At 42.0% G+C, this 27,131-nt stretch overlaps 1 protein-coding gene across 8 annotated transcripts in view; it reads left to right on the top strand.

The window, feature by feature from the left end:
* PLPP4 (phospholipid phosphatase 4) overlaps positions 1-27,131 on the top strand; it is a 554,796-nt gene that overhangs the window by 404,498 nt on the left and 123,167 nt on the right. For 7 of the 8 annotated variants that reach the window (XM_059899366.1, XM_059899368.1, XM_059899369.1 and 4 more), the window contains one exon: positions 711-835. In XM_059899366.1, the coding sequence (XP_059755349.1) occupies positions 711-835 (125 nt within the window). The remainder of the gene's footprint in view (positions 1-710; positions 836-27,131) is intronic. The other variant, XM_059899373.1, reaches the window with a different exon arrangement.

Raw genomic sequence — 27,131 nt, 5'->3', positions numbered from 1 at the left:
CATGGGCGGTGCTTAGTGCTGGGTCTGGTATGCAGTACGTACTCAGTACATGTTAGCCGTGATTGTGGCAGGAGGCTCGGCCTCGGGGCCGGCTTGTAGCTGCTTCCCTGTAGAGCCTCCCCTGCAACCTGGACCAGGAGCCGACCTGGCGACCTTGTGCTCTGCATCTTGGAGCTGAGCTTTCAGGTCCTCTCAGTGAGGTTAAGTGAGACCTGCTATTTAAGGAAGGGCAGGCAGTTGGCCGTCCAAATTCAAGATACAGGGCTACGAGGAGCCTGGAGTCTTGGGTCCTGGGAGCAGCCTCCGAGTAGCGGACCCATAGGTGGAGGCAGGAACTACCCTCTACTCCGCCGGCCCTGTGCTTAGGTGGCTCCTGGAAGTCATCTCACTTGACCTGCAGGACCTCACCTTTGGGTAGGTATTGATCTCCCTTTTTTACAGATGTGGAAACTGAGGCTGGGGTGGGGGATGGCTACATGACCTTCCCAAGGTCATAAAACTAGTAAGTGGCAGAGTGGGAGTTCCAGCCCAGATCTTTCTGACCCCAAAGCCTGAGCTTTGCCTAAGCCCATAGTGTCTTTGGGGCGGGGCGGGCTGCGCTGTTGATGGCAGAAGAAGGAGCTAGGACAGCAGGGGACAGTGGGGTTAGCTTGGGGTTTGTTTGTGATGGCAGCGTTTTATATTGAAAATGTCCATGGTGTCTTTTGTAGACCTCGCCCCGATTTCTTTTACCGCTGCTTTCCAGATGGAGTGATGAACTCGGAAATGCACTGCACAGGTGACCCCGATCTGGTGTCCGAGGGCCGCAAAAGCTTCCCCAGCATCCATTCCTCCTGTAAGTTCAGTGGCTGGGACACTCTGATTCCTGGGTCATGTCTCCTGGTCACTTTCTTTGGGAGTTTAGGTGGAGAGAAAAGAGTTGATACACGGAGGTCGAGCACGGTTCATTTTTCTTCACTGGTTGGCTTAGAAACAAGATATTTAATAGGAAATAATAAGCCTGAGGACAAGGCTCTGGAGTTTACAAAACATTGTATATGTTGCTTTTGTGAACTCGGCAGAGTGTAGCATGTGACACTTTACCCTTTGGCAGTACCAATCAGAACTTGACAGTGCAAGGGAATTAACCATGTTCCCTGGGACCTTATGCCTTTCAGCTCAGTGTTCTCTCTAGTTTACTCCTTCAGTGAAGGTAGTGTGTGTGTGTGTGTGTGTGTGTGTGTGTACCAACATATAGTATATATATGTATATGTATATAAATGAACATACACCCTCCCCAATATATAGTCTGATTATGGGTATGTGAGCTGGGACCAGCCTTAAGCAAAGAATAAATAACATGAATCAGGTGCGGTGTGGTATAGTGCAAAGCATACAGGTCTTTAAAGTGTGACACATCCTGACTCTGCCGGGTTCTAGCGCTGTGACTTAACATCTCTGTGCCTCAGTGCCTGCTCTGTAAAGTGGGAATAAGGCCTCCGCTGTTGGTTGGAGTGAGGGTTAAAATAAGCGATGAGGATCACTGACATTTCTGGAGCGTCTGCCAGGCCCAGATGTTAAGGTACATTATCTTATTTAGTCCATTCAGTATCTGTCAGGTACTTGGTATCATGCTTCAAATAAACCCTAGTCATCCATGCATTGTTTAGTCTCAGGGCTGAGGTTCCCGGAGTGTTCTGGTTTGTGTCTTCATTCGTTCCCTCAGTGTTTACTGAGTGGCTTAGGTGCCAGGCACTGTGATAGGTGTTGGGGACACAAAGATAAGTGAGACACAGCTCGTGTCCTGGGGAGTCCACGGGCAGTGGCAGGCTGTATATTTAGGTTGGTGATTCTGGGATCATTGGAGAGGAACCAGGCCCACAGGTGACCACCTGGGAGAGGACAGCCTGCTCTCCTGACCCGGAGTCCTTGATTCCCCACAGGTCTGATCGTTGTTTAGCTTTGGCGAGCCTGTTACCTTAATCTTTTCTCTTTTTTCTAAGTACCTAATACACACCCTGATAGTGGCTGGATCAGGGAATAACTGGACGGCCTTTCCTGCAGAGTGGTTGTTGGGCGTTTTGCTCAGAGTCATTAGAGATTAGGGCCTGTCAACCATATAGAGGTGCCTGGCCCTCTAAGTGGATCTCCGTCAACCTGTGCCACAGCCCTGCCAGGTCTGGTTGTCCCCACTTTGTGTACAGGGACAGTGAAGCTTAGACAGACTCAGCAACTTGTTCAAGGACACTTAGCTGACCTTCATGCCAGCCTCTAACACGATAGTGTCTTGGGCTTTAGGTGATTAAATACAACAAGGTGTTCACAGCCCACGTTCATTTAAATAAATAACTCATTTTCTCCTCTAGTTTACTGGAGACTTTAGTGGGTTGAATAATGGCCCCCAAAAAGGTGTGTCCAAGTCCTAGCCCACAGAACCTGTGAATGTGACCTTATTTGGAAAAAAGTCTTTGCAGATGTAATTAAGGATCTCAAGATGAGATCATCCTGGCTTTAGGGTGGCCCCTCAGTCCAATGACAGATGTCCCTATAAGAGAAAGGCAGAAGAACATTGAGACTTAGAGATGCAGGGAAGAAGGCCACGCGAAGGCAGAGGCAGTGATTGGAGTGATGCAGCCGCAAGCCAGGGAACACCTGGAGCCACCAGAAGCTGGAAGAGGCAGGGAAGGAGCCTCCCCTGGAGCCTTCACAGGGACCGTGGCCCAGCCAGCACCTTGATTTTGGACTTCCGGCTTCCAGAACTGTGAGGGAATAAATTTCTTTCATTTTCAGCCACGAGGTTTGTGGTAATTTGTCACAGCAGCCCTGAGAAAAGAAAAAAGAGACTTAGATTGAACACATTGGTTCATGGAGAGGGTTTGGCTTTGGAGTCACGGGGGAGATTGAGAGAAAGCACACTCCTGGGCGTGCTTCCTAAAATGCCCTCTGAGGTTAGTATGGCCAGGGGCACAGCCTGCATGACGGTGTAGGGTTCACGGTGCTTCTAGGCTCCAGTCACTCCCGTTATTTAAGGTCACGCATCCATTTGGAATCACTTCCTGTCCAAGTTTGTTCTTCCTCTCTGAAGTCATGTTTTGTTTTAAGTGAGTCTGTTTCGGAGGCAGTGTAGGTGCCAGCTGGAGGAATGCCTGCAGTATTGATTTCCTGTCTCCTTACTGTCAGGGATTCCTGTGCTGGCATTGTTTAGAGGTACCTGGGATGGTATTCACCTGGGGTCCGCTTCTGTCTGCTCTCCATCTGTATCCTTGTGGGGTCACTCAGGTTCTCTGTTGTTTTAAGACATGTTCTGTTCTCCCAAAGACTTGGTGCTGAGCTTCAAAAATTATAAGCAGTAAGAAGTGAAACCCTGTGGGAAGACCTTAATCCTGGCTTTCAAACTGTTAACTGTGGACTGCAGCACAATTTCGTAGCTACTGTTGCATTTGAACTTGGGAGGGAAATAGGTCTTATATTTGGTGAATAACTCAAGCTAGAAGACTGCTGGACCACAAACAGTAGAGGCCGGGACCCACAAAAGTGTTTCTTTCAGAGGCGCACCCTCCCTGTCAAATGCGTTTCCTGACAAGTCTGCCTACCAGCTGCCTTGTCGAATGCGAGGCTGATGTCCTGTCTGTGCTAGACAAGTTTTTTGACAGAGGCTATTACTATCTTTTGCTTAAGATGTACTTATAATGTTACAGATTTTTACTACTTGGCAGACACAGAATCCTCCCCAGCCTCTAGGCTTTGGGGAGTATTTTCATCTGCTCTCTTTCTCTTTTTTATGACAGGTCAGAGATTGCCTTGCAGGGAGCTGCCATGTCCACTTAGAAAAACCATCAGTGCTGTTTTCTGGATTTCTTATTATAGCTAATAGGAAGCCTAGTGGTTGGTGTGACTCTTTGCTCCTCCCAAGAGGTGGCAGACCTCAGAGGGGGTGACCTCAGTGGACTCCCATTTTGTGTACACACTCTTTCTCCCTTCAGTAAAATCAACTTGGTGGGTTGCATTTGGGTGAGTGGACACGGGTTCTGGACCAAGGGATCTCCGGAGACGAACTCCCCATTCTAGGTAAACACGGGTTTGCTTCTGTTCTGTTCACAGGTAATTGGGGACTGGAAGGTAGTCGATGTCCACATGTCATCCTGCAGAACAGTTGGTTTTCTTTGAACACAAGAACAAACATTGATTACTTTTGGAAACAAAAGATCTTGTTGTCAGTTTATCATAAGCAGTCCAACGGCACTGCCCTGAAGGGCTCATGTGCCAGACTTTCAGCAAATGGCACGTCCCTGCGGTAGCCGTGCTCTGGGACTTGCTCTGTGACGCAGCCTAAGCCACGCTTGCTGGAAAAGCAGAGATCACAGTTTCAAAGAGCGAGTGATTTCCTTCAGAGTTTTGAGAAGCTTGGGGTTTAAAGTGGAGAAAGGCAATGTGGCTTTAAAGCAGGGATATTCTGAAAAGGGGATTGTCTTTCATCATTACCATCTCAGCTTTTGATTGGGTGTTGTTTCAACTTCCAGAAAGAGGATAGATTTCAGAGAGAAAAATTGAAAACAAAAACAAAAACAAAAAACCTTACTATTGCCAAGTCAATCTATTAAGAAACTTCTTTTCTATAAAATGGTAGGAATGAATAAAGTGATACTGTTGTCCAGGGGTCGGCAAATGACAGCATGTGGGCTGCCTGTTTGGTAAATAAAGTGTTATTGGAACACAGAGATGCCCATCATTTACGTATTGTTTATGGAGGCTTTCACTTTACAATGGCAGAGTTGGGTAGTTGCAGAGAGACCTGGCCCGAAAAACTGCAAACATGTTGCCCATACTCCAAACAAATAATATAGAAAAGCATTACCACAGGGGTCCCAGTGGGGGAGGGATGAATAGGCAGAGCACAGAGGATTTTTAGGGCAGTGAAACTGCTCTGTGTGACACTGTAATGGTGGATGCCTGCCTTGATACATTTGTTGAAACGCACAGAATGTACAACCCCAAGACTGAAGCCTAATATAAACTGTGGACGTTGGGTGATTATGATGTGTCAGTGTAGGTTCATCAATTGTAACAACTGCTGGAGGATGTTGCTAATGAGGGAGGCTCTGCATGTGTAGGGGCTGGGGGTCTATGGGAAGTCTCTGTACCTTTTAAAATTTGCTGTGAACCTAAAACTGCTCTAATAAACTAACGTCTAAGAAAAAGGCTTTACTAAAGCAAGACCAGTGCGCTTGAATTGTACACATAGATGTTTCATTTTAAAACAAGTCCATTATCGTATAAAAAGGGGGCATTTATGGGATAATCAGTGCTTGTGGGATGCATTCTTTAAATGACAGACAAAATTTCAAGGCATATCTGGCTGATGGTGATTTAACAGATTCTTGTTGAGTACTTAGTGTTTTATAGGTACAGGCTTGCACTTGGGGAGGGTACCGGATGCTCGGACGTGGCCATGTGCTGTTTGGGACCAGGGCAAATACAAGGTGCTTTAACACAGTGCTCTGGGATTGGGGGGCTGGGAATTCCAGTTGGGGAACAGGGAAAGCCTCTGGAGGACAAGCTCATTCTCCTGTCATTTCCCAGGAGAGTACACATGAGCTAGGTGTTTTGGGTCATTTATGTTTGAAGTGTCTTTATTCTATTTTCTAGCTGAGTGTAGAATTCTAGGTTGAAAATCAGTTCTGTGCAGGATTCTAGTTTACCATGTGCTTCAGAGAGACCCAATGACATTCCCTGCTTTCGTTTTGCTTTTCTCTTTCTCTCTCTGGAACCTCTTAGGAGCCTTTAGCTCTGGTCATCTGAAGTTTCACAATGATGTGCCTTCCTGGGGCTTTTTTCTTTGTATTTACTGTTCTGGTCTCTCAGTGGGTCCTTTTATAATGTAACTTTGTGTACCTCCCTCTTATATTCCCCATTTCTTTTCTTTGGATCCTGTATTAGGCAGATACTGAATCTCCTGGGTTGATTTTATCTTTTAATTTTATTACCTATTGTCTTTGTCTTTTTGTTCATCTCTCTAGGAGATTTAAAAAAATTTTTTACCAGCCCTTCTACTGAATTTATTATGATTTTTATATTTTTAATTTCCAAAAGCTCTTTCCTGAACTCTGATTTAAAAAAAAAATAACGTCGGGTTCTTTTGTCATAAGTACAGTGTCTCTTTCTTCTTTGTCTGCAGGTATCATCTGCTCTCGCCTTCTCTTTATCTGCATGTTTTTTGGTATCTGGCTTTCCTTAAATATCTGGAGATCTTCGGCTGGATGTTCTTATTTAGCGTGGGAGCCCTGAAGCTAACTGGATGGAACCCCTTAAGTGGGCTTCACTGAAGGGTGGGTGGGGGGTGAACTGGTTGACCCTGAGTGTTAGCATCTGGCCTTTACTTAAAGGCCGTTCCATTCCCTGGAGGAGGCACCCCCTTCCCTGTCTCTGGCCAGGTGTACATGAACCTGGCATTCTGGAAGCCAGGCCCAGGGGCTTGGTTTCTCACAGGTCACCTTGCAGACCTTCCCTCAGGCCCCTGTTTTCGGTCTGATTGTTCAGCCCTGTTTTCTACTTGCCTGCTTTTTCCCAGCCCAGAGCCTTGAATGGTTAAACCTTCTACCTCCTTCAAAAGTTGGGGAGGTGACAGTGTCCTGGTTTGAGGATGGGGTGGGGACCTAGAGAGTTTAACTGCTCTCTGGGGACTTCCCAGCTACTTTGCTGTCCAGCCCACGTCTCACCCCTGCCTCCTGCAGTACCGGTTCAAAGCTTTGCAGGGCCCTGCCTGGTGAATTAGCGCTTCTCATGAGCACCACTGTCCGCAGGCGTGGAGGTGCGCCTTTCCCCGGCTCTGCCAGCTGCCTCCCATCCTCGGGTATTGTGGGGTGCAGTTGAGGTGCTTCTAGCTCCGTTTAAGATAGAATTTGTTTCCCTATTTGCATTAGTCAGGGTTCTCCAGAGAAACAGAACCAATAGGGTATATGTATATAGAGAGAGGAAGAGGAATAGTTACTTTAAGGAATTGGCTCACAAGATTGTGAGGGCTGGCAAGTCTGTAATTTGTAAGGCAGGCCGGCAGGCTGGAAATTTGGGTAGGATTTCTCTGTTGTAGTCTTGAGGTAGAATTTCTCACTTGGGAAACCTCAGTCTTTGTTCCTAAGGCCTTTAAATGATTGGATGAGACCCACCTACATCATGGAGGGTGAGCTCCTTTACTTAAAGTCAACGGCTTGTAAATGCTCATCATATCTAAAAAATATCTTCAAAGCAACTTCCAGACTGGTGTTTGACCAAACATCTGGGCACTATGACCTAGCCAAGTTGACACATAAAATTAGTCATCACGCTATTGCTCCTTCCTTCCCCTATCATTTTAAATTCAGAAATACCATCATAATGCTCTGATACCTAATAGTTGCAGGGGCACCATATGTTAGAAGATTCTCATGCAACCTCACCGTTACTTTGATGACGGAGTCCTTGAGAGTGGAGTGCATACACCAAAGGGTCTTTGTAGGCTGAGTGTCTGGGAGTTTGCTTTTGTGGAACAAAGCTAAATGGGTTATAACTATGGATTGAGAAATTATCATAAGATATCATCTATGCTAAGCAGCCAGGTTTAATTCCATCAAGCATGAATATTTAATATTATAAACCAGCTGGTTTTTGGAGTGGTTAGGCAGGCTTTTGCATAAAGAAACAGGAAATAGAGCAGAAGACATTGCAGGATTTGTTTGTTTTGCATCATTTAATGAAATGAAATTGCTATCCAGGGTTTTTGCTGGTAGATGGGAAGCTTCTTCTTCTTCTTTTAAAAATGGTATAAAATGGCATGGGCTGCTTTGGGTCATTGGTTCAACCAGGACGAATTGCTGGTTTTGTCTGAGGTCAGTTCCATTTGTGTGGTTTGTCTTCTAACTGAGAAATGAAAGATTCCAGATTAACTATCACGTCAAGGGACGCATCAAACTTGGCAAGAGCCTCTCCTGGCTTTTTTCCTAATTTTGTATTATCCTTTATCTCAAACTTCCAAGACAATTTCCGAGGTTCTGGGCAGCAACTGCACTCACTTTGCAGCTTTTTCATCATTCAAATGAAGACTCCCCTGAATGCTGGAAAGACTTGCTTTGGGGATGCCCAACCCTTGGAGGCAATGATTGCTTTAAGAGGAATCAGACCTCTTTGTAGGATGATGTTCCTCAATCTTTTTTCATTATCACCCTTCCTCACTTTATAGGCTTCCCCCCCCCACCCAGTTTCTCTTCTCTACCATGAAATATTAATTCCACAGATAGATTGTATATCTGTTTATGTACTGTGGCCCTCTGGAGGACCACAAGCAATTGTAATAGCTAAGATTTTCTCATCTCCCCAAGAACCAATTTTTGTCCCCTTGGGGGCGACATTGTCTTGGTGGGGAATGGGGTTCTTGGTTTCTCTTACGAGCAGTAAGCTTTCTCCTCCTGAGGACGGGTAAGACTTTCTTGTTTCTTTGCATGTCTCATAATTTTGTTGTTGTTGTTTCTGGAAATTGGGTAGTTTGGGTAATATATTGGAGCAGTTGTGGGTACTGGTCATTCCTCATTCTGGGGCTTGTTTTTGCTGTTTGCTTACTTATTTGTTTAGTGACTGGTTGGATTATTTTAGTGAAGTCTGTTTACCCCACCGTGGGAAGCCTCAGTGTGGTGTGGCTCTTCAGAGGCTGCAGCCTTGGGCATGTGCACACTCACCTGGGATGACAGTGGTTTGAGTAGGGTTCTCTTTGACTGTGTTTTTCCCTGACCACACCCCAGTGCTAGGTTCCACTGACTGATGGCTCTGTTGTTGTCAACAGTGCTCTGGGACATAAATTGCTCCACAGATTCATCCAATTCAATTCAAGCTCCTTTTCAGGGATAGCTTTTGAGGTCATGTTTGAGATTTGTCCATCCCCCAAGATGAACATCCCCTTCTTCTTTCCCGGGTTCTTGCTGGTAAACTAGCTGGCCTACCATTTAGTTTCTATCTCCAGTGAAGCTGCTGTTCTCCTCTTAATTGCTTTTCATCACAACCTTACATACAATGTTTGTGAGAGTACCCTTAGGCGTGAACTTTACCAAGTTCCAGTACAGTCAGTTCCTTTGGAAAGAGCTCCAGAACTCTCTATCTTAAGGTCTGCCTCTCCCCGAACCTTGTCTCTGGGGCTGAAGACAGGGACAGTGGCAGGTTCTTTCTAAGTGATGCTCTTGCCTAGGACTTGGGCACTGGATGGAGGGGAGCACAGTAGCTTCTGGTCTTCTTGGGAGGTGATAACAGCCTGTCTCTCCCAGCAAGAGAACATTGCCCTTGACTAGGAGCTGTGGGAGGAGGGAGAGGGAGCCCTGTGTTCTGGGCTGTACCCGTCTGGAATGGACTTTGCATCATCCTAGGCTGGGAGGGAAGGAGGAAGAATGGATCAAGGTTCAGATGCCACAGATTCTCACTGTCCTTACTGAGTTTTAGTATATCTTCTTAAATTAATGTTTCTTCATTTGCTGTATGCTCTTAGGACCACTTCCAGAGACTTAATTAATAATTACTTAATTAATAATTAAGACTTAATTAATAATTACTTAATTAATAATTAAGACTTAATTAATAATTACTAAAAAAATAATTTTTTTTTAGTAATTTTCTCCAGTTTGGCTTGGGAGTGGGATCCACAGAGCTTCTCATGTGCCCTTCTGGAAGTGGAACTCCCTTATGTCAGTTTTGATAAATTGTGTTTTTATACTAGTTTGTACATGCATCTAGATTGTTGAATTTGTTAGTATAAAAGTGTTCATAATATTCCTTTATTGACTTTTTGATGTCTGTTAAGAAAGTACAGTAGTGATAGGCCCTCTTCCATTTCTGATATAGTAACTTGTATTTTCTCTCCTTTTTTTTAATGATTAACTTTATGCGTGGCTTATCAATTTTATTAAACTTTTCAAACAATCAACTTTTGTCTTTATTTTCTCTATTTTTGTGTCTTTTCTGCTTTGTTGACTTTGGCTCTTATCTTCATTGCTTCCTTGTTTTTAGTTTGTGTTCAATTTGCTCATAGTCTTAAGTTGGAAATTGAAATAATAGTTTTTAAAGTCTTTTTTCCTTTCTAATGTAAGCATTGAAAGCTATAAATTTTCCTTAAGTCCTGTTTTAGCTGTATCCCACAAAATTTGTTATATTGTATTTTTATTGTTATTATGTTCAAAATATTTTCTAACATCCCTTGTGGTTCCTTCTTTGATCTATGGGTTATTTAGAAATGAATTTTTTCACTTTCCAAATATTGAAGGCTTTTCCAGCTATTTCAGTGTTACGAATTTTTAATTTAGTTTTATTATGACTAGAAAACATACTATACAAAATTTCAGTCTTTTGAAATTTATGGAGATTTGTTTTATTGCCTAGTATATACTTTATCTTGGTGGATCTTTCATTCACACCTGAAAACATATTCTGAATTTGTTGGCTGTGGCATTCTATATGTGTCGATTAAGTTAAGACGGTGTCATTCAGAGATTTTTGATTCTTTCTTTTCTTCTTTTTGTCTCGTTCTGTCAGTTGAGAATAGAGTTTGATAATGTTCAGCTATGATTACAGATTTTGTCTGTTTCTCTTTTTAGTTTTGCTGATTTTGCTTCTGATGTTTTGGAGCTCTTTTTATAGGCACTTACACATTTATGATTGTTTTATATTCTTGTTATCTTGACCCTTTTATCATTATGAGATGTCCTATGCTCTTCATTCTCTCTCCTCCTATTTCATGTAATGACTTCTTGTGGATGTGAGGCCCCTAGGCCCATCAGAGATCTTGTTCTTGGCCTGTGGTGATAGAATGGACTTGAATTGTAAAGGAATTGTTGGATCGACAGCTGTTTTGTGTGGGTTCCTTTTATCACTGTTTCAAACCATTGGCTTTTAACTCAATCTTCCAAATTTCAGCCGAGAAGTCATTTAGGATGTTAGGTGTGTTCTAAAACTAGAAATTCATATGACCACATGTCTTCTGTAATGGACATCTTCTGGGATATAGATAGATGGGAGGAAGGAAGGAAGGGAAGTAGGTAGATAGATATCATGAGACAACACTGTTCCACAATCCCCTTCTCTGGAAATTGTTCCAGTCCTGAGGTGGGTGCCCAGGCTCAGCTGGGGCACTTGCCATAGAAATATTATCTTTTGGGTTCAGAACCACCCCAGGTCCTTTCTTTGTGTTTTCGCAGATTCATATCTAGTGTGCATATCCTTAGAACCAGTGTGTTTTCTTTTCCCTTTCGGGTAGAACTCGTAAACATACATACGTTATTCCCATGAGGGTCTCTACAGCACATATTTCATTCCAGACTTGCTTCGTTATGCCTCCCACTGGGCCTGGGGGCCATCTCTCTTGCCTCTGTTGGCATCTGCTTGGAAAATGCAAAGTCATTTGAGTGTTAGCTGGAGCCAACTTAATTAAGAAGTTAAGTCTGCTGAAGGAAAATGAAACAGATCATTCTGCAGCCAAGTGTGTGCAGTTGTTGGATGATTCAAGCCAATGCTTGAACACACTCAAGCTGTCAGAACCCACTCATATTCCTTTAGCACTTACTATGTAATACACATCAATTTCTAACTACCAGCACCTGCTTCTCTCTCTGAGGGCTTCTGTGGTTGCCAGAACCCTCTCTGCCTGTGCTTACGACAGACTGGGCACATAGGGAATGAATGCTTACCCTGTCCCCTAGAGCAGTGGTCCCCAACCTCTTTGGCACCAGGGACCGGTTCCATGGAAGACAATTTTTCCAAGGACCTGGGGTGGGGGGGATGGTTTCAGGATGATTCAAACGTGTTACATTTACTGTGCACTTTATTTCTATTATAATTACTTTGTAATGTATAATGAAATAATTATACAGCTCACCAAAGTGCTGACAGGAGGCGGAGCTCAGGCCGTAATGCGAGCGATGGGGAGCGGCTGTAAACACAGATGAAGCTTTGCTCGCTCGCCCACTGCTCACCTCCTTCTGTGCGGCCCGGTTCCTAACAGGCTATGGACCGGTACTGGTCCGTGGCCCAGGGGTTGGGGACCCCTGCCCTAGTAGCCTACAGCCAATGATTACTGGGGGATGATGTATAAATACCCCAGCTACCTTACCCCTTAGGTGGAACAGGTCTGAGGTGTGTGTTTTACAGTGTCTCCCAGAGTTCCCCAGTAGAACTGAGCCCTTGCTGCCCACAGTGGTACTTGCTTGATGTCACACGCTTTGCTGGCTTCCTTCCCATACCTCTCACTTCCCCACTGATGTTTCCTGGGACCATCTTCCTATTAAACTACTTGCACTTGAATCCATCTCAGGGTCTCATACTGAGGGAACTCAAACTAAGACATTACCATGGCTAGCTCCTGCTTATTCTTGAGTTTCAGCCTAAAGGTGGCTTTGTTTAAGAAAACCACCCTGAATACCCCAAAACTCCTGTCATCATTCTTTGTCATAGCACATAGTTGAGTCCGTCATCATCCTGGTTGTTTACCTGTTTTTTGTCTGCCTCTGCTTCATGAGAGCAAGAACCTTGATTATCCCCAGCACTGATGTGTTCCCAGGACCTAGCACAGCGAATGGCTCATTATAGGTGCCTCCAAATATTTATTGAACTAATTGATTTGTTAGCTTAATTGAAAAAAGACTCAAGTGAAGCTACATTTATGCTATAAAAAATGGGTCCCAAATTCACCATCGACGCTGAGTTCTCGGAACACCCTGCCTTCCTTTGTCTAGAGTAAGAAAGAGACCTGAGCTGTTAGGGTAGTGTGGTCAGCTCTCCTGCTAATCAGCTGTGTAATCTCATGGCAAACCCTTGACTGCTCAGTCTTCTCTTTTACTCTTAGAAGATGAAGGGATATAGTTGGGATAGGGTTTCATAACTCATTTTGAGTGATGGAATTCTGGGTCTTTTTCAACCTCTCTGTCATCAGCTTTATAAGAGGGTTTAAAAATACCTCCCAGAGGTGTTGTGAGTATTGAAAAGGATAAAGGCTGTGAAGCCCCTTGTACTGTGCCGGCACACAGTAGGTGCTTTGTGACTGGATCCCCTCTCTGCCTCCTCCAGCAGAGCTGAGGATCCCGCTAATGCCTGCAAAGACCAAGATGACACCGTGGGACAGGGTCCTTTCTGCTTGGAAGCCTGGGGTGGGACCCTGGGACTGGGGACTCCTGGGAGGAGAGACCAACGAGCTTCTTTACTCCAGAGCTTAGATATTCCAGAGTCTTTGTTTCTTTTGTAAGCAGACATTTTCAGAAGTTAAAACTTCTTCGGGAGCCTTTTTGTACTTGTTTCCACCAATAAATGATTCCGTTTCAGTTGGTTGCCTCTCATAGGATTTTCTCCCTCAGTTTTCTAGGCCATGAGGATCTCTACAATTTTTCATCAAAAAGAAAGGAAGGAAGGAGAGAAGGAAGGAAGGGGAGGAAGGGAGGAAGAACCCTTGCTTTCTTTATGGTTCATTTACTAATTAGATGCTAGGTGAAACTTGACAGACTCCAGATCCCATGGTGATTAGTAACTTTGTAAAAAAATATGGCTCATATTTTTGTCCTTCACTAATATGGCCTTTTGGTCAAATGTTTGAGTATTTTGGCCTGGGTATTATTTACCACATCTTACAAATAAAACAAGATTCCATTTATTTTCTTTCAAAACTGTTCCCTTCTGGAAAAGAAGAAAAGTGACTGGCACTTGCTGACTGGCTCGAGCCAGGGAGCCCAGTGGAGAACTGCCCGTGTCTCCCCATTTCTTGGTCTTATGGTCAGAGGATTCATTTCCTCCTGTTATTAGGATTTAGCTATAAGAACAAGTGAGATGCTGCCATGTATTTCACGATCCGGCCTTTGTCACGATATCTTAGGTAAAACTCCCAGTACTCTCTAAGTGCTTCAGAAAGTATTCATTCACTCATTTCTTTAGTGATTCAGTCATTTATTCAACACTCGTTTAGTGGACCTACTATGTGCCAGGTCTGCTTGTGGTATAAGAGGAGACAGATGCCATCCCTGTCCTAGCAGCATTTACAGGACACGGCCACTGTGAGCCATATGGTGCCTTATGCCAATTAGGAAAAGGTGTCTCTTGCTCCCAGCAGATGCAGTCCCAGGTACAGGGTGTCATCAGCAGAAAGCAGGCATCCCTTATCAGCTGGGCACCCTTGGGCAGTGAGTATTCTGAACAGCCATTCTTGGCAGCCCTGATGGACAGCAATGGACATTAAACAAATCATTACTCAAATAGCTAATTACAAGCCTGCATATACAAGTAGGAAAAGTACATAATAACTAAATGGTGTCTCTTACATAATCAGAGGCATCTGGGACAATTAATTCTGAAGGAAGTGTGAGGCAAGACCAGAGAAGAGGGGCTGAGAACATTTCTCACGGGGAGAACCCCAAGCATCCCTCCCTGGTGCATATGGAGAAGAGAGCCAGGACACTTAGATAATTTTAAGACTTTTGGATTTCTAGTCTAATCACCATGAGCATTCATTTATTTTCTCTTTCTCTATATGTTCATAACTACATATTGCTGAATGTCAAAAGAATGCTATTTTAAGACCTATCCTGGGGCAAAAAATGATAAATTTGCTTTTATAGTCATTAGATTTCTCTACATAAATACTTTGATATTTAAGAACATTTCTATATTGGTTATGATAGAGAATAATTATTTTCAGATTCAGACAGACCTGAGTTTGGCCTGGCTCCATTACTTAGTAATGATGTGATCTTGGGCAAGTTGCTTCATGACTTTCTGCCTCAATTTACTCATCTGTAAAATGGGAGTTCTAATCTCTACCTTTTAAGGTGTGGGGAAAATTAAATGAGATGATTTAGTGCCCATTCCCCCTTGAACTCTGACTCTGGGAAAGATCGGAAGAGGCTGGTCTCTGTTCTCTTTGGAGGAGATAGGAGGGCAAGAGTGAAACAAAGTCTGCCCCATATGTATCTATGCAAATGCGTTTGTTTCTAATACAGTAGGACAGCCGGCTACAGATGCATCCAGTTGAGTTCTCTACCGAAAGGTGTGTGTTTGATTATTACATTCTTAATAATGTCCTTCATGGTATGTGTTTTACTGTTAGAGTTGTGTAATATATTCAGTCAACATATTTTTTTTGTGATGGTTCTCATGTCTACACCTATGATATTAATTTGATTCTACATACAGATCTGTACACTTCAGAAACTCACTGTCTTATAATTTTTCAAAACAAAAGTAAAAAGTTGAAAAAAAATTTTCTCTTATCACGGCCTCCTGTGTATTTAAGAATTATGGCGTGCCACTTAGATTATTCCTGAAAACCAGTGTGTGTTTCAGAGAGCCTCCCTTAAGCTAGGCTTATGGACAAGGCCAAATCAATGACCGCAGCATGGCGCCCTTGCCTGCCAGCAACAGGCTTAGAAGTGGGAGGCCTGCTGGAGATTCATTTCCAAGAAGGTTGGTTAACAGTTGTAACCACACTTAGAAAGGTCACAGAGGCGGGGATACCCAGAGTGAGGTCAGCCAGCATGGGCCCAGGTACAAACTGCCAGAGACATAGCCTGACCTTCGACCGTGGGATTGGAAGTCATCACCTGCTGCTTCATCCATTGTTTTCCTCGTTGGATGGTGGCTAAAGCTGAAGAACAGAAGTACCAGTCAGTCCTCTAAGCAAATAACAATTTATGGAGGCAAAGGAAGCCTCTGGGTACAGCTAGGATGGTTGTTTTAAAAAGTTGGAGGCAATCTGGGAACCACTGGTTACTGGGCCTCCTTCAGTCTGTTTATGAGAGTTGGGATTGGGAATAGCACAGGCATCGCAGTGCAAGTTCTTACAGAGGAGCTGGCCACCTCCCCCAGGAAAAAAGAGGTGCTTTTGGAGGCCTTTGGCCCAACACAGGAACTGTATAAGCCTCGTGACTTTGTAAAAGTATATTCAGTTCCTTTCATGCATGCAGCCCATCTGTGCTCTCATTCTTCAATTGCTGCTGAGAAATTAACTGGTAAAAGCTTTTCATGTGGTAACAAGAACCACAAAACCCACTGCAAAGTGACTGTCCATGATGCTTCGTTCTCGTCCCCGACATTTGGAACAGTTAGACCCCTGATTGTTGGTAAATGATGTCTTCATTTCTCAAAGTCTTCAAAAATTCTTCCACGCATGTGCAACACTCACTTGGATGGAGTTTTTCTTCTTCCAGAGGCAGCTGTATGTCCTTCCTGATCAAGCAGCACTGTCCTTGCCTGTAGATGGCTGAGGCAGAGGAGGGGTGGAGCCCAGGTGACCCTGGCACCCTCACAGCTGCCTGTCACAGAGTGCCCTGCCTGTGTCGTTGGCCGGTGGCCCCCTGCCAGTTCCGGTGTTGGAAAGAGCTGGAGCCTCTGTGGCCCGTGAGACCCAGAGGTGGGTCCTTGGGATGCTGTCTCTTTCCTTCACGCTGCCCTGGAAGTAGCAGTGCAGCTTAAAGGTGGGTGGGATGAAGGCTTGGCTCTCCTACAGTTTTTCATTTAAATCCTTCCTGAGAAGACCTGGATTCTGTACCTCTTCAGTCCCCAAACTCACTGTACAGTCTTCTTCAGTTCTCTCATCCATGATGGCACCAGCAGCCCTAAACGTTCCTCTGTGACACCAGCCTTGAGAATGTAAGGATCTGTATCACTGCAGTCAACTCACCGATTTCTTTAACAATTCATTGGGGAATTCTAATCTGGGTATTTTCCCAAGCCATGCTTGAACCACTGTGAGTTCTTCAGAGAAACAGAACCAACAGTGTATATATAAAGAGATTTATTAAAAGGAATTGGCTCACATGAGTATGGTGGCTGAGAAGTCCCACAATCTGCCATCTGTAAGCTGGACCCAGGAGAGCTGGTGGTGGAAATTCCAGTTCAAGTTTGAAGGCCTGAGAACCAGGAGCGATGATGTGAGTCCCATTCTAAAGGCTAATCCAGAAACACCCTCACAGACACACCCAGAAACAATGTTTAGCAAAATATCTGGGCACTCTGTAATCCAGTCAGGTTGATACATAAAATTAACCATCACACTCTCCTACCCTCTTTGGGGAGAGCATGTTCCTGTCCTTTCCAGCATGTACCCTTCAAACCAATCAGCCTCAAGACCCCATAGTCACTGCCTTAGCCAGTGGTTCATTTTCTTCGCCTCCGGGAAATGTCCCCTTGGCCCTTCTCTGACAGTCCACCCTGCCTGGCACAGAATAGTGTTCAGAAAATGAATGTACATCCTACCTACTTATCTTTCAAGGTTGGACTCATTTTCCCAACTCTTCCTGGTAGCCATCTCTGCTTATCAAGATCCACATTCACTTCTCCATATCATCTACTTTGTTTCTCTTGCAGAGTGGATGTTGCTAGAGAATACACGAGAAAGCTCTTGCCCGTTGTAAATTCAAATGTAAAGAAGAATAAGTACTGTTCTGACAATTGTTTTTAGCATTAAATAATTCATTATATGCATTGAATAACAGGTGAAATGAATAACAGAAATTCACAAGGAATAAATAGGTCTAACATGTAAGTCCAGTATTTTACTGAAGCTCAGGAAGACTGGACAGCATATAATGGATCCTATAATGGATGTCCCTGAAATTGTTGCCTTTTTTTAATCTTTAAAAGTTATGAGCAAAGATAATGGATAGGAAAATTATTTTTCTCCATTTTCTAAAATAAGACAGTCAATAAGTACTGAAATTAGTATTTAGTTACTCTAGTATTTTTTTTTTTAGATCTCACTTTTAAAAATAATTTTTTATTGAAGTGTAATTGATTTACCATGTTGTGTTTAATTTCAGCTGTACGACAGAGTGACTCAGTTACACATATATGTATTCTTTTTCATATTTTCCATTATGGTTTATCACATGATATTGAATACAGTTCCCTGTGCTATACAGTAGGACCTTGTTATTTATCCATCCTATATATAATAGTTTGCATCTGCTAATCCCAAACTCCCAGTCCTTCCCTCCCCCACCCCTCTCCCCCTTGGCAACCACAGGTCTGGTCTCTATATCTGTGTAAACTCTAGTATTTCTTGACTAAGAGGAAATAAATGCCTTTCAAAGAAATGTCTAGAAATTAAAGGAGAAAGCATAACTCTATGAGGACCTATTATTAGATAAACAGAAATGGCATGATTTTGATCAAATATAGCATGACATAAGCTTGCCAGTGACATTTCCCATCCTCATCAATCATAATTTTTGAAGTGAAGGTTGAAAATTGTATTTAAAAAAAATAAACAATTGGCAATTTGGAGAAGAAACCCAGTAAGAGAATGATCGATCATCAATAAGTCAAAAAAAAGCAACATTCATTTCAACTTGGCCAAAATGTTGCTTTCTGTAATTTCCATCAACAATAGCATTTTATTCAGTACAATGTAACCCTTCTTGGCCATGTGAAAAAAAAACTGAGGGACATTTTTTTCTTGTTATGTTCCTTTTTCCAGCTGCGTTTAGCCCTGTTTCATGAGGTACGATACCTTTCCAAAGGCAGGCTGCTCAAGTGCTGGTAATATGATCCTGAATCACTTGCTCATGGAAACTTCATGGTTGAGTTGAAAGTTCATGGGTGTTAGAATCAGAAGGACAAGACTGTGAATCCAAAATAGCTTTTGTGACTTTGGTAATTGCTTAATTTCTCTAACGTTTGGGTCTTTGAAATGGACACAATAATATTTCATAATATTATTGTGAGGATTGTATCACTGAACTTTCAAAATATGCTAATTTTAAAATTTGAGTCTCATTCTATTAAATTTAAGGATAATGAGTACATACGGTCCAAGATTATTGGTGTTAGTTTTGGGGGATTGATTTAGATGTCAGCAGTTGTTTGGAATGCCAGCAGTTGTTTGTAGGTAAAGGATTTCCAGTTCTGGCCATGGGAGAGAAACTGGTATTAGACTTGCCCTTATTGTTATTTTTAAGGTTAATAAAATTGATAAACTCCTAGCACGACTGATCAAGGGAAAAGTAGAGAGAACACACAAATTCCAATATCAGGCAAGAAAGACGAGCTACTCCTATAGATTCTAAATCCATTAAAAGAACAATAAGGGGGTATTGTGAACAGTTTTATGCCAATAAATTCAACAGTGTATTTGTTTAGAATGGTCAAATTCCTGGCAGACCACGGCTCACCAAAACTTATACAAAGATGAAATAGGAATCGAATTTGTAATTAAATAACTTTGTAGAAAGAAATCTCCAAGCTCAGATGGTTTCACTGGTATCTTTCATCAAACATGTAAGGAAGAAGTAATATCAATCTTACACAAAACTTTAAAAAAAATAGAAGAGGAGGGAACACTTCCCAACTGGTTCTGTAAGACTATATAGATAAGGTTATAGAATAATTCTGATAACAGCATCTGACAAAGACATTGCAGAGAAGAAAAATTTTAGGCCAATATCTCTCATGAACATAGACACAAAACTTCTTTAGTAAATTATCAACATAAGTCCAGTAATATATAAAAAGGAATTGGAATTTATCCTAGGAATGCGAAGTTGATTTAAAAATTGAAAATCAGTCATTGCAATTGATCAAATTAACAAAATGTAGGAAAAAATCATGTTATCAATAGACGTAGAAAAGGCAACACCCATTCATGATGAAATCTTTCATTAAGCTAGGAATAAAATGGAACTTCCTCAGTTTGATAAAAGGCATCTGTGAAAAACCTACTGCTACTTACTTAATGGTCAAAAGCTTTCCCCTTTTGATTCGGAACAACATAAAGCGATGTCCATTTACTATAATTTTTCATTTAAGTATTTTATATATATAAAAATATAAAACTATATCTATTAAAAATTGTGATGGTAGTCCTGGTCAGTACAATTAGGCAAAAAAAGAAGTAAAAGGCAAGGAAGAAGTAAAGTTGTTTTTATTTGCAGATTACATGGTTATTTGCTTAGACAAGCCTAAAAAATCTACAAAATATATTAGAATCAATAATAGAATTTTGGAAGATCATAGGATACAAGATTAGTATAAAAATCAATTTTATTTCTACATAACAAGAAGCAATTAGAAAATGAATGTTTTAAAAGTACCATTTACAGTAGCATCAACTTATGAATACATAGGAATAAATTTTTTGACAAAGGTGCCAAGGTAATTCAGTGGCAAAAGGAAAGATTAAAATGAATGGACCAGAAAACCTGAATAAAAAGTATGAAAAAAATTAACTTTGACCCTTACCTCACACTATATGTAAAAATTAATTCAAAATGAATTGTATACTAAAAGTTAAATCTATAAATCATCTAGAAGATGATGTACAAGAATGTCTTTGGTACTTTGAGATAGAGAATTCTTAGAAGGAACACAAAAGCACCAACAATAAAAAAAAAGATAAATTGAACTTCACCAAAATTTAAAAGTTTTGTTCTTCAAAAGATATCATTAGGGGGCTTCCCTGGTGGCACAGTGGTTGAGAATCTGCCTGCCAATGCAGGGGACATGGGTTCGAGCCCTGGTCTGGGAAGATCCCACATGCCATGGAGCAACTAAGCCCACGCGCCACAACTACTGAGCCTGTGCTCTAGAGCCCGCAAGCCACAACTACTGAAGCCCACACGCCTCGAGCCCGTGCGCCACAACAAGAGAAGCCACCACTGTGAGAGGCCCGCGCACCGTAATGAAGAGTAGCCCCCGCTCGCTGCAACTAGAGAAAGCCCGCGTGTGGCAACGAAGACCCAACGCAGCCAAAAATAAATAAATAAATAAATTTATTTTAAAAAAACAAAAACATATCATTAGGAAAGTAAAAAGGCAAGTCACAGACTGAAAGAAAATATTTGCAGTTCAGATATCTCACAAAGGACTTGTGTACTCATATTCAGAATATATAAAGCACTCCTACAGATAAGCAATAAAAAGACAACCCAATAAAAATGTAGGCAAAAGACCTGAACAGAGACTGCATAAAGGAAGATACATGAATGGCTGGTGAGCACATGAAAGGTGCTTGATTATTGTTCATTAGGGAAATACAAATTAAAGCCATAACAAGATACCACCTCACAGTCATTAACTAATGGCTAAATTGAAAAAGACTGACAACATCGAATGTTGATGGATGTAGATTGAAGTGCTGCTGATGGAAGTAGAAATTGGTATAACCACTTTGTAAATTGGTGGTCAGTTTTTTATAAAATCAACCATATATTTACCATATGACTCAGCAAGTCCATTCCTAGGTGTTTGCCCAAGAGAAGAGCAAATGTTCATAAAAGGACTTCTATAAAATGTTAATAGCAGTTTTATTACTAAGAGGCCCAAGTCAGAATCAATTCAAATGTTTATCAATAGGAGAATGGATAACAATAAAACGGAACAAACTACTAATATATATAGCAGTATAGATGAATCTCAAACGCATAGTGAGAAGAGGAAGCCAGACACCAAAGAATACATACTGTAGTGTTCTGTTTATATGAAGTTTAAGAACAAAACTAGTCCATGGACTAGAAATCAGAGTGGTTGATCCCAGTAGGGGGAGAGGTTGTAGGCTGGGGGAGGACTGAGTGGAAAGGCTATAACTATCTTTTGGGGGGTTTTGCTTACAAGAATGTCTGTGTTTTTCAGGACTTAAGATCTGTGCATTTCACTGTGTATAAATTTAATCTCAATTTTTAAAAAATTTGACCAAGAGGAAACATTTTCAGACACTTTAACATACTGTCTACATTTTTATTAGTGACTCTCAAGGATATTTAAGAACAGCTCGGTAATTGATGAAGGCTTTCCCATAGCATTTATTTTAACTTGAAAAATAAGCAGGTTGTAATTGTGATTCTGTTTAAGCGCTATTTGAAATGACACTATGAGATAGCAGGGTGACCTGAGGTCAGTTGCTGTCTGCTGTTACGGTTGTCCAGACCAGTGGGCTCTTATTCTGTCTTCCGTCTTCCACTTCACTTCCCAGTCATTCACACAGCAGCCAATTGATTTTCTGCTACTCTTCTCTTTAAAAGTCTTAGCATAAAAATCCAACTCTTGGAATAAAATTCAGGTGACTTTTCATGTTCCACAAAGCCCTGTAAAAATCTAGGCCCTGCCTCATCCTCTAGCTTCATGTCAGCCGTGCTCCACTCCAACCTACTGACTTGACCGTTCCTTGACTGTACTGAGTTCTCCCTCTTCTACTGCTGTTTCCTACCTTGGACACACACACATGCTCTGTACAGCTCCTTTCCATCTTTCAGATTTATATAAAGTGGTGCCCCGCTCCCTGGCCTTATCAGCCATTCTCTCTTCCAAAAGCCTGTTTGTTCCTTTCCTAACACTTTACATAGTTTGTCATTATTTCTATTTCTAGATTCCATAAGGCCATCCCCCAGACCTGAGTGTAATACTTGGTCAGGCACATAGAAGGAACTGAATAAATATTTGTTGACATAATGGCTTCATTATAAAACTCTCAACCTTATCGCCCTAGGTGGTGTTGTTTTGAGTAAATGTATGTGTATGTGTGTGTGTCTCATGAAGTCCACACATTTTTTCAAAATCCTGGCAGTCCAAATTCTTATTCGTTGACAAAAACTTGCATTATCATAGGGAATAAAGTCATCTTTCTCTAAACTCGGATATCTGGCTACCTACAGTTAAGTGACCTTTCACTTCATTATTTAATTGGATGAAACACTGAAGCCAAAATCAGGGCAATACAGCGTCATCCCTCCTCTGAGTAGAAAGTTGGAATCTGGTTTGATTGTAGGTTTTTGATATTTTCTATCTTCATTCTATCACCATTGGCCATCAAAAAGTATCTTGCGAAGTCTCAGGAACTTCATCATTTCCTGCATTTCAAATGCACATACTTTAGTGTTCATTCCCAGGAAAGCAGTCTGGCTGGTGGACCAGATGGACCATTTTGACTGTCTTGACAAGTGACTGCTGCAGCTTCTTTTTTTTTTCTTCTTCTTCTTTTTTTTTTTTTTAACTCAACTGACAGAATCCATGACCTACTTCAGCAGTGCAAAACACCAACCAGCTTTCACCTCTGAGCCTCATTTCCCCAAAGCTGTGGGCTTGTATCAGTGATTAGAAAGGCACATCGGCTACATTGATTTCCAGATCTCTTCAAGGAGCTGAGTGACAAAGGCTGGAGCTGATGGAATCGGTGCAGGAAAAAGCCTTTGAATGCTGCAGTGAAGGGAGCTGGGACCCCACCTCTAAAATTTTCTTCTTCTGTTGACTGATACAGTGTAGACAGAGCTCTACCGCATTTGAGAAGGGTGCGGACATTGGGATTCTCAACATTCAAATTGTTATCTGATTCTTTGCAGTTACTTGGTTGCATGGGGAAGGTAAAGTCATTATGCCATGAAAGGAAATACACAGTGATGAACCAACCGTCTCTCAAATTAACCTGCTCCCAAACACCTGTTCCTCCTCCTTCTTCCTCCTTGCTCAGTTCTCACTGATTATTGGGTGTTTTAATATGACAGTACAACGCAGACACATTGCAGGTTGATGACAAAGTCAAACTGCACATCTTGAGAAAGATGCAGGCTTTCATGAAGTCAGTGAAAGTGATGCTGCAGAGCTCCTTGGTCAGACAGTTAGACTAGTTAACAATCGGAAGGGGGCAAATCCAGTAGAATGAGGCCAGTAGAGTTGCTTCCGAAGAGACTGATTTGAATGTCAAAGGATTACAAGATGTAATTGAGAAAAAAATAATGAATACTACTAATATTTTTGTTAAAAAGATCTTCCTGGTGATTTTGAGGGAAAAACGTTGTATTTTGTGGTTGCACACTTTTATTTTTTAAATTATGTCAAACCTCCCAAAACTTGACTTGTTCTGTTCTAAAAATTAGCTTAGTTGCAACTATGACCCACATTTTATTAAATATAAGATAAAATTAGTTTTATAAGTTTTAGTTTAATTTTTTTAGTTGAATCTCAACAAAAGCTTTTTTACACTATTTAATATAAAAGGTTGCTCTTGGTTTTGAGTGAACTCACATTAAGTAACTTTTTGCTGTCAAGGAGATTACCCTTCCCTGACAGCAACCTGGATTCCGTGTACCTGGGGCCTCCTGATGCCTGTTGGTGTCTGAGATTCCTGGAGAATCGCAGAGGTGGAGAGAGAGGTCTGAGAGGACCAGTGCAGTGGCCTGAGCTGTGACCCAGACTTGGCCATTCCCCTCGGTGTCCCCAGCACCTACCCACCCCTAGATCCGTAGCAGACAACTCTGCCTGCCCACTCTGGGCAGCATATGACTTCCTTGCCTGCCCTCAAACCTACCCTACCTTCAGAAAGTTCTGGGGATGCTGATAAACTCCCAGAGGCTGGTAGTTAAACTGAGTGTGAAGTTTGAGGGGTGGGAGTGGAAGGGAATGGAGAATAGTTCTAGTAAGGCAGAAACAAACCTGAGACACCAAAACCAAGCAGAACCCAAATAGCAAAGCACTTATTTTTGCCTCTAGAGAAGAAAAGGGAAAACCCAGCTCCATGGAAGAACTTTTACTCCCATAGTTAGATTGAAAAAAACTGACTTTGTACTATGGTTGACCTGAAAAGTGTAGAAGCTTACAAATGGTGAGCTGGCCCCAATTGGCTTTTTTCCTTAGTGTCTGAGTCAGATTTTCTATTGTCCTTGCATTGTACCCAGGGCTTGTGAAACTGCTTAGGTATAAAGAACTTTGACTTCTTGTCAGCATCACAGGGACTTTATTTGGCACCTCCCTTTTCAATCTCTTTTATCCAAATCATCCAGGAATACTTTGGACAGAAATAAGACCAAGGGCTCCTGGTCAGGTTGGCATAAGTACTCTTTTAGTTTTGTTTTTAGGTCAGCTACTGAAACTCCAAAACAGCCCTCTGTTGCTCAGCCTAGTAAAGTTCTCTCTCAGGTGTGGCTTTGGCAAATGCCTCACTAAAATTAAGACCCACCGAGTGTCATTGTGCCAGGCGGAAAGAGCATGGGACTTGGGAGGTCTGACTAGCCTAGTACCTGTTTGCCTGAATGAATGAATGAATGAATGAATGGACGGATGGATGGATGTACTTTTGAGTCTTATATCTATCGTTTCCAGCTGTGACCTTGCGCAGGTTATTGACTTCTCATTTATTCACGCAGCAGATATTTATTGATTGCCTCCTGGGTTCCAGGCACTAAATTAAGTGTTGAGGCTACAAAGGTGAATAAGACAGCATTTGTCCTCAAGGTCTTGTAAGGTGATAAAGACAGTAAAGGAGGGATTCTTCCAGGAGAGTAACTGGCTCTGTGTACTGGGAGACCAAGTTATAGATGTAGTTACCCCCTCATCTGTTGTTTCTGCAGGCTAGTGGCTTGCATGACTAACACTTTCACCCATCTTTGCCTTAGGAAAGTGGTGAGCACTGTTAGGAAATAACACTCCCTTCTGTGAATATTTCCAGAGACTGATATCAGATATTTCAGTCTTTAACTTCCAGAATCTAATTTCTTCTTTAAGCATTTTTTAAAAGACAGATCAGGGTATTTCCCTGTCATCAGGCTTCTGGCACCTTTCCTGTTATCCGTGCTTTTGCAAAGATTCCTGGAAATAATTTTTCATCAAATGGGAAAGGGCCCTCTTGTCCTGGGGAGAAACTGTTCTCTTTCTCATGTTGGAAATCACAGTGGGAGAGGAAGAGTTAAACTATTTCTCATCCAAGCATCTGTGGATGCAGGTGTGTTCAGATTTCATGGGCAGAATGTCAAATGGTGTGGACATGATAAAATTTAAGCTTGCCATTTGCAATAGTGGGGACACAGAAAATTCAGTCTCCTTTAGAGCATTTTAAACTAAGCATAGAGTCTTTCTACTGACTTTATACAGCTGTTTATTGAGCTTTTGCTATATTTTGGGCATGCATCAAAGGTTCTACATGCATTAACCTATTCAATCCTCAGGAAACACCCATGAGGCAGATATTCTTATTAATCCCATTTTGCAGGTGAGACCCAGAGGGTTAAGTGTCTTGCCCCAGGTCACAGCTAGTAGGTAGTGAAGCTAGGATTCAAACCCAGGCACTTAGATGCTACTTTGCCTATCTACCTGTCTGATGTTTAATTCAAGACATCAGTGAAGAAATCTCCAACTGATGATTCATGCAGGAAGGAGCTGTTTCCTTCCTCGAAAACTTTGTAACAAAAGTATTTTTTATGTTATGTTCATGTTTGTGGGGCATGCTTCCTTGATAATAATTTTCAAAGAAAATAAATAACCCAAGTCCTGGCTTTAGCATATTTCTGAGCCCATGCAAATCATGCAAAACATCATAACAAATGGCACAGAGCTGCAGGCCTGTGTTGCACTGAGCAGGACTGAAAGGGTTGAGGTCTGCCTTTTCACCTTTAAGAAATAGCTACATTGGAAAAATAAAACATCAGCAAAGTTTGAAATACGTCATGGTGTAATAGCTGTAACAGGCAGCCTGGCCAGTTTCAGTTATTCTGTATTTATTCCCATTACAAGCCTTGAGTGCTCCCTGGGCTCACTCTTGCTAAATCCATTTTTCAGAATTCTCAGTGGCTGGAATTTTGTAATCTGAGAAATCAATCAAGTGCCTCGGGAGAGTGCCATGTCTTATTCTGCTCAGAGCCTCCACACATCTTTTATAATTAAGTATTAGGTGGAGTTCATTGCACTTGAATAATGAGGTGATGTTTGGGTAGGCTTCCTTTGTTGTTTTTTCTTGAAGAACATTGCTTCTGTTTTCTGGCTAAACAATCACTGTCATCATAAAAGTGCAATTTAAAGCCTGCATAATCATGACACTTAGCATCTCCTAAAACCAAATCCAGTAGTTCATGTTCACTAGTGAGCTGCTTGAGCCGGCGCACGTAGCCTTGGCATGCAGAGCGCCTGCCTGGGATCCTGGAGCTTTTACAATTGAGTTTGACAATGAAAGGAGACCAGGGTTGGGGGACTTGAACTTGTTCCTTTTTTAATGGCCTGACTTGCTTGATGACCAAATGAATGGCTGAATAGTCTCTGTTACAGAGACTATTACAGTTTGGTGACTGGTTCTAATTCTGCATTTGCTCCTGGACCATATACATTTCTTGGTATCCTGCTGTTGTTTTACAGGGATAATTAGTTAACAGTGAAAGATATATACAAAATCACACATAAAACATAATCTGTAATA

This window comes from Balaenoptera ricei, chromosome 16, assembly GCF_028023285.1.
Source record: "Balaenoptera ricei isolate mBalRic1 chromosome 16, mBalRic1.hap2, whole genome shotgun sequence".
In the NCBI taxonomy this organism is placed as follows: Eukaryota; Metazoa; Chordata; class Mammalia; order Artiodactyla; family Balaenopteridae; genus Balaenoptera; species Balaenoptera ricei.
The sequence above is the reverse complement of the archived record's forward strand: the minus strand, read 5'-3'. Positions and strand labels throughout refer to the sequence as shown.